Source organism: Hipposideros armiger, unplaced genomic scaffold (assembly GCF_001890085.2).
Source record: "Hipposideros armiger isolate ML-2016 unplaced genomic scaffold, ASM189008v1 scaffold_437, whole genome shotgun sequence".
Taxonomy (NCBI): domain Eukaryota; kingdom Metazoa; phylum Chordata; class Mammalia; order Chiroptera; family Hipposideridae; genus Hipposideros; species Hipposideros armiger.
The window spans coordinates 621,423-629,596 of NW_017731787.1; the positions used below are offsets into that span (position 1 = coordinate 621,423).

The window sequence follows — 8,174 nt, forward strand, 5'->3', positions numbered from 1 at the left end:
CGTCCTCCACAACTAGACTGAAGAACAAAAGGACAGAAACTTGTCTGTTCCCCTTCCCTGATTCCCCAATAAAATCTTAAACAAACAAACAAACAAACAAACAAACAAAACCTTTATGATCTTGTTAGGATGATAAAATGTGCACTGCTAATTCAACTTCAAGCCATTTTCTTTACCAATTTGCTTCTTTATGATAATTTTTCTCCACAAATGGGTCTAGGTAAATGACATTTCCACTCTAGTCTGATTTATCCAAACTGCTGAACTAATCAGGTTACACTGTGCTTGGATTTTGTTATCATGAAATCACTGTCACTTCCCAGACTTTTTGGCCTTTTTAACATCCTGTTCCTAGCTTTTCCCACAGCAGGACACTGAGTTATAGATATTGGAGCTGATGAGGGCTCCTCCTCTTGCAAATGACACGGCATCAAGTTCATCTCACACAGGTCCTGCTGACATATCCTGACAATCGGATAATCGTGCCATGGGTCTATTGGTTTCTCAAGCCTGGGCAACAGAGTTCTACCACACACAGACTCAAGTACTTTTCAAAGATAAGGTCACAGGTGACATTTTTGTTTCAACTGAGAACTAGCAACCTAGTTCCTTCATTAAGTAGTAGGTAATAAACATTTGGGAGATAGTTTTTACCTGGCATTCCAGGGAGCTGAGCTCATCTGTGATACAAAACTCAGGTATTAGGGATTGCAGAAACTCAAAATTCCTGAGAAATTGGCTCTAGGCCCATCAGCTATCCAGCTACCCCCGTCACAGAATCTTAATCAAAGAGAGATTGATACACTGAGTGACAAATTAACAGGAGAGCAACCCTCAGGAGTTTAGACTACCATTCAAAAGGAGGCTGGACAAATCCAGTGGTGGCAGAGTTCCAAGGTCATTTCATTCCACTAGTTTTCTAGTAGTTTTATACATGTGGCAGAGTGCCTGGTAACCATCAGTGATGTGCTGGAGCTGACTTATACCATGGGGAGAACTGCTTAAGTGTAGCTCTTCCCAAGTCCTTCAATTAGCTTGAAATTGGACCATGGTAAGAGTATTTACACCATGGAAATTGGCAAATGCTCCATACAAATCAGCTTCCCCTAACATCCCAACCAGAGCCAATTGTTAAACATTTACCAGCACACCACTGGTATCTAGTCTCATCTTCCTGATTTCACAGGTTTAGTGGATACTGCTCCCTGAGGAAACCCGCGATCACGCTGTTGACCCACTGACCTGGGCTCGGTTGGTGTACAGCACTTTCATGTCCTTCAGCTTCTCCAAACCCTCGCTGTAGCACAGGATGGCCGTTTCATAATCGCCTCTGACAAACGCTTCATTCCCCTTTTCTTTTAGGGCTAGGAGAATAAGAGTCATACAGGTGAGCTCTCCCAACACACTGGAAAATTCTTTTAGACTCATTCTTCTGATTTTCCACCTCCGCTCGAAGGTCACAGTGTCCAACGATCTAAAAAGGACCTGTCACTCGTTTCTCTCTGCAGGTCTTTCAGGATCTGCTTCTTTAAGGATTTTTCTCTCCAAATTCACCTTAAGTCTTCTAAGTAGCTTCTCAGAAAAAGTAAATGTTTCTGCCTCAAGGCTCAGAAACACTCCACACTTGCAACAAAGACCAAGTCTACACATTCAATGTTTCATAAAAAGGGTAGAAAAACCCAGTTTCTAACAACTATGTCGTCATTCAGGTCTGCAGTTCACATACCCCTCATGGTATAAAATCAATACTGAAAGCATTCTTCTGTCATGTATGTTCCCTGCCACACATACAGCCTCATCTCTTTCTTTTCATTTACCTCTCCCTTCTCACATCTTTGTTTTGCTGCTTTATTGTTCTTTTTCACTTCTCCACTTTTTCACTTCCAGGCTAGCCAGTGGTAGCTCACTCTCATCGAAATCCCTACGTTCCAAGTATTGTTTAGTGCTGGTCAATTTCACCGGCCGTCCACCCACTGGCTTTAGAAAGAAGTTTGACTGTGGAGGCTGACTGAAGGCTCTGTCCTACTCCCTGCTCGTTATAACAGTGACAGAGGGCAGCCCACCAGTGTTTCTGGTTGCTCACGTCCCACTGCCTCAGGCCCACCATGAACCCACAGACTAGGAAGCTGGATGCCCTCAGACATCAGCAGGTAGACTCGTGTGCTTGGTCTAGCACAAAGCATCCCAGCTATTAAAAAGTGAGGACCGACAATTACCATCTGCTAAGACTCTGTTTTCCCTTCTTCTCTTGGCACGTTCCTTTGCATCCTTCTCCACAAACGCCAAGAAGGCCTCTGGCAGCAGAGTAATTTCAAATATTAAAAAGAAAAAAGAAAAATCCAAATACTATAATCAGTTCTTTAGCTCAAATTCAGAAGAAAGCTACTTTAAAGCTTTTAGAGCCACATTTCTCACATATACACATGTAGGCACATGCTCACATCCACAGATGTGCACACGCGCGCGTGCACACACACACACTCACACACACGCACACACACGCGCGCGCACACACACACACACACACACACACTGAAGCAACTAAAATGACATCTTCTTAACCTGACAAGGTAATCTGTGTGATGTATTATTATACATGAGTCTATGCCTGTACTTCAAATTTGAATTATGCCTTTAAAAAGAGTTTTTGCTTGAAGACAGGCTTTTTTATTCCATTTAGCATAATGAGCTTCTGAGCTGAGCAGCAGGGAAACCATCTGGATTCCATAAGCAACTAAGACTAAGCTGGAAGATATACAGAATAACTGAATTCAGTTTACAAAAGATTGACCAGGAGAAAATAGAGCAAAACCTCTGAGAGCTGTTCCCTTCGATCACTAGTAACAGAACTGGGGGATCAGTAGGTTTTTGTTCATGGGTTGTTTTGTTCATGGGCTATAATTGAAGGGTCTGGAAGCTACAGTCAGTAAACACTGATCCTAAATAAATAACACACATTGGGAACAGAGATGCTGTCCTTACCTGAGTTTATTTCATCTGCATCCTGCAGGGCACAGGTTATCAGAAAAACAAAGAAACAAATTTCAAAAACCACTCAAATTTGTAAGTACATAAACCAAGAAGACATTAATTACATGTGGGAAGTAGGGTCATTTCCTTTAACCATCAATACTGAAGGGCCCCAAATTCAGGGGACTTGCTTTAAATCAGGAGATCTGATTATGGGCACATTGTCATGGGGGCCAAGTCTGTAGAAACAAGGGTGACCAGACCAAGGGACCCCAGCTGCGGCCATATGAGCTGGAAATATAAGTTACAATAGAATATATTACCCTAACGGTACAGCTTAAATATAGGCACAAGCTCAGGGGGTGGAGAGGCCAAATTTTCACTGAAACAAACCCAAAGAGTTGTTTAAAGATGACCCAGGAAGATCAAGAAAAAAAAAATCAGAGTTTATACTTTCTTGTGGAAAATAAATCCAGTAAATCTGAAAAACAGGATGGTCACAAGCTCAGGGGGTGGAGGGGTCAAATTTTCACTAAAACAAACCCAAAGTGTTGTTTAAAGATGACCCAGGAGGAGTAAGAAAAAAATCAGAGTTTGTACTTCCTTGTGGAAAATAAATCCAGGGAATCTAAAAAACAAGACTATTTCAGCTTCACCAGACAGTTTGAGATTAAGCTACTACTTCCTCTGACTCAATGCAGACCTCACTGTATCTACTTATATAACTCCATAATAGAAAAAGGAAACCTTCGTCGGAGCTTGTGGAGGACTGATCATGGTCTTGTTAAGGGTGGTCCTGCATCTGTCCTCCTCTTGGTTGTCCTCTGTAAACAGGAGTCTCTTTTCTGTCTTGAGGACAGCTTTCTCTTGCACAACTGGGTCCTCAGAATTCATGTCCTGGATTAAACTGGCTAGAGAAGAAATCAGATGTGAGTCATTCAAACAAGGTCTTTAAAAGAAAAGATTGCTCACTAGAAAGGATAGTGTAGAACATTCACAGGGAAGGAAGAACTTTTATTTTTCCAGCTTTATTGAGGTATAATTGATATGTAACATTTTGTAAGTTTAAGGTGTACAATGTAATGATTTGATACATATTGTGAAATGATTCCCACAATATGGCTAGTTAATACATCCATCTCCTCATATAATGACACGTTTTTTTATTTTTATGGCGAGAACATTTGAGATCTACTCTTTCAGCAACTTTCAAGTATATAATACAGTATTGTTAACTATAGTAGCCATGCTATATGTTAGGTGCCCAGAATTTATTCATCTTATAACTGAAAGATTATACCCTTTAACCAACACCTCCCCATTTTTTCAAGAAGGTTCTGAATCGGAAGCAAAAGTTAGAGCAATTAGAACAAATGAGAAAAAAAATTAAGAACAGGATTTGTTTTCTCTGGGAAAAACTGCAGGAGATTTTAACCAAGGCCTTCAAGGAAAACAATTTTAAGCCACTTATTGAATTCACTGACAATTTATGGAGAGCTTATTATGAGTTAGATATTATGCAGAATGATATAGATAACAATGATGAATTTTTAAAAAAATCCTTATTTTTGAAGAGCTTACAGTCTTGTGTGGGAGACAAACAGGTAAATTAAGGCAGCTCTGAGATCACAAAACAAGCCCTTAACCTTATCCTCATCTGTCTTCACTTTACTGCCCACCTGGCTTAGATGCCATGGTCCATCCCTTGGCCACCATCCTGCCCGCATCCTGAACTCCCTTACCCTCCAACCCCACCTGCCAGACAAAACTCCAGCTCTAAATGAATCCAACTCTCCACTTCTCTAGGCCTTTATTAAGGATGCTGAGTACTGATAAAGGCAGACACACCTGATGGAATTGGTCCTAACTCAAGTTGACTGTCAGTGATGCTCAACAATCCTACTATGTTCCTAGTATGATTCTGAAACCGATTCCAGTGTGTGTGGTTGTTTTTCCCCACACAGCCAAGCAATTCTCTGACGCCAGCTGGATATACTACAATTCAGCTTAATTCTGACACTATCTAGCAGCAGATCCCACAGGTTAGGGGCTCAGTCCTTCAAGACTGCCCATCCCCCTNTCAGCTGTCAAATGACATAGCAATAACATAGATGCGAATGACTCTAGTACTTCCAAAAATGAACTAGTGCCATCTGTTGCAAACATGTGTCATGACTTTTCCAACAACCCAATATAAAGCACCATCCTTTCCTCCAGGGTTTGGGGTTGTATTTGAAAGTCTGAGGGTGTGAACATCCTTCTAGACAATTATAGCCATGATTACATGACAATACTATTCTATACATACAGGTTTGGAGAAAGTCTATATGGGCGTCAACAATTTCTCTAGAGCCTTTTACTTTTTCTTTTTTTCCCCTCTTTTGTTGTTTTTAAAGGTTGGATTTGACACCCTATAACTTCCCCATTCTCTTTTGCTTTCCCACATTTTAAGAACTACTTTTTCCAAATGACTTATCTAAATTACACCAGCAATCTATTGATCATAACATTAGCTCCAGGAGAAAAACAAAGCAATGAAAGGGTAGGTTTTCTCTCTAGCAAGCAGAAACACTCAATTCACAGGGTCCTTATTAAGTGTTTTCTAACACTGTATACAAACAGGGGAGGCATTTTAAAAACAGTCGATGGTTTAAATGATTCCCAACACCAGGCAGCACATTTTGCATTTATTTGTCTCAGAATAAGCTTCCTCTTTGGGGAAGGTGGGAGGAATTGCTTCCCCAAAGCTTCCATCGCATTTACTTATTTTTATCTACAGTCATTCTTAATGTGATTTTCCAGAACTAATCAAAGTGCTGTTTAAACTTGAGTACAATAAAAATATAACTAATTTAGATGAAATAGGGAATAGGCCATCTGAATTAGATATAAGTTTGACTTATATAACATTTTAAAGGCAATTCAATTTTACTGCTTTCAAATAAGTTCAGAGTAACAAGACCAAACAAGCATCAGTAGGTATATGTTTCAGAGACTAAATTTTGTGATAAATAAAAAGGAACTATAATTATTATAGTTTTCATTTTAATGTTTCTTTTGAAGTGTCAACAGAAACTTTATGCCTTTAAATTGACTTACTGTGCCTCTAGTGTTATGTAACTTAACAAGGATTTATTGAACATGTGTTATAAATAAAGCATTAGGGAAAAAGTATATGGCAGGTTTTGCCCTCAAAACCTTTATGACCAGGCTGGCCGAGGGGTGTGTTGGTTAGGAGTTGGCTTGGGACACCTGCTCTGAACAGCAGGGCCCTGGTTCGGATCCCACATGAGGGCCAGTGACGCTGCACCCTCTACAGCTAAGATGGTGAACAACAGCTCGACCTGGAGCTAGGCTGCTGTGAGTCACCAGCGACGGCGTAGGCTGCAGTGGGCTGCCTTGAGCTACTGTGAGTGGCTGGCAGCTGGTGTGAGCTGCCAAGAGCCACTGTGAGCGGCCATACAATGGCTGGTGAGTGACTTCCTCACCTGGGAAGAGCGCAATGATAATACCAACATGGGCCAGTGAAGCGACGTCCTCCACAACTAGACTGAAGAACAAAAGGACAGAAACTTGTCTGTTCCCCTTCCCTGATTCCCCAATAAAATCTTAAACAAACAAACAAACAAACAAACAAACAAAACCTTTATGATCTTGTTAGGATGATAAAATGTGCACTGCTAATTCAACTTCAAGCCATTTTCTTTACCAATTTGCTTCTTTATGATAATTTTTCTCCACAAATGGGTCTAGGTAAATGACATTTCCACTCTAGTCTGATTTATCCAAACTGCTGAACTAATCAGGTTACACTGTGCTTGGATTTTGTTATCATGAAATCACTGTCACTTCCCAGACTTTTTGGCCTTTTTAACATCCTGTTCCTAGCTTTTCCCACAGCAGGACACTGAGTTATAGATATTGGAGCTGATGAGGGCTCCTCCTCTTGCAAATGACACGGCATCAAGTTCATCTCACACAGGTCCTGCTGACATATCCTGACAATTGGATAATCGTGCCATGGGTCTATTGGTTTCTCAAGCCTGGGCAACAGAGTTCTACCACACACAGACTCAAGTACTTTTCAAAGATAAGGTCACAGGTGACATTTTTGTTTCAACTGAGAACTAGCAACCTAGTTCCTTCATTAAGTAGTAGGTAATAAACATTTGGGAGATAGTTTTTACCTGGCATTCCAGGGAGCTGAGCTCATCTGTGATACAAAACTCAGGTATTAGGGATTGCAGAAACTCAAAATTCCTGAGAAATTGGCTCTAGGCCCATCAGCTATCCAGCTACCCCCGTCACAGAATCTTAATCAAAGAGAGATTGATACACTGAGTGACAAATTAACAGGAGAGCAACCCTCAGGAGTTTAGACTACCATTCAAAAGGAGGCTGGACAAATCCAGTGGTGGCAGAGTTCCAAGGTCATTTCATTCCACTAGTTTTCTAGTAGTTTTATACATGTGGCAGAGTGCCTGGTAACCATCAGTGATGTGCTGGAGCTGACTTATACCATGGGGAGAACTGCTTAAGTGTAGCTCTTCCCAAGTCCTTCAATTAGCTTGAAATTGGACCATGGTAAGAGTATTTACACCATGGAAATTGGCAAATGCTCCATACAAATCAGCTTCCCCCAACATCCCAACCAGAGCCAATTGTTAAACATTTACCAGCACACCACTGGTATCTAGTCTCATCTTCCTGATTTCACAGGTTTAGTGGATACTGCTCCCTGAGGAAACCCGCGATCACGCTGTTGACCCACTGACCTGGGCTCGGTTGGTGTACAGCACTTTCATGTCCTTCAGCTTCTCCAAACCCTCGCTGTAGCACAGGATGGCCGTTTCATAATCGCCTCTGACAAACGCTTCATTCCCCTTTTCTTTTAGGGCTAGGAGAATAAGAGTCATACAGGTGAGCTCTCCCAACACACTGGAAAATTCTTTTAGACTCATTCTTCTGATTTTCCACCTCCGCTCGAAGGTCACAGTGTCCAACGATCTAAAAAGGACCTGTCACTCGTTTCTCTCTGCAGGTCTTTCAGGATCTGCTTCTTTAAGGATTTTTCTCTCCAAATTCACCTTAAGTCTTCTAAGTAGCTTCTCAGAAAAAGTAAATGTTTCTGCCTCAAGGCTCAGAAACACTCCACACTTGCAACAAAGACCAAGTCTACACATTCAATGTTTCATAAAAAGGGT

The 8,174-nt window shown here is 41.2% G+C and overlaps 1 protein-coding gene across 1 annotated transcript in view; it reads right to left on the reverse strand.

Moving 5' to 3' along the window:
• Nucleotides 1-8,174, reverse strand: part of TTC12 (tetratricopeptide repeat domain 12) — a 54,354-nt gene that overhangs the window by 34,931 nt on the left and 11,249 nt on the right. Inside the window, exons 3-6 of the mRNA XM_019665231.1 lie at nt 3,718-3,881; nt 2,983-3,004; nt 2,217-2,294; nt 1,243-1,364 (exon numbers count right to left, since the gene is read on the reverse strand). Coding sequence (XP_019520776.1) covers nt 1,243-1,364; nt 2,217-2,294; nt 2,983-3,004; nt 3,718-3,881 — 386 coding nt within the window. The remainder of the gene's footprint in view (nt 1-1,242; nt 1,365-2,216; nt 2,295-2,982; nt 3,005-3,717; nt 3,882-8,174) is intronic.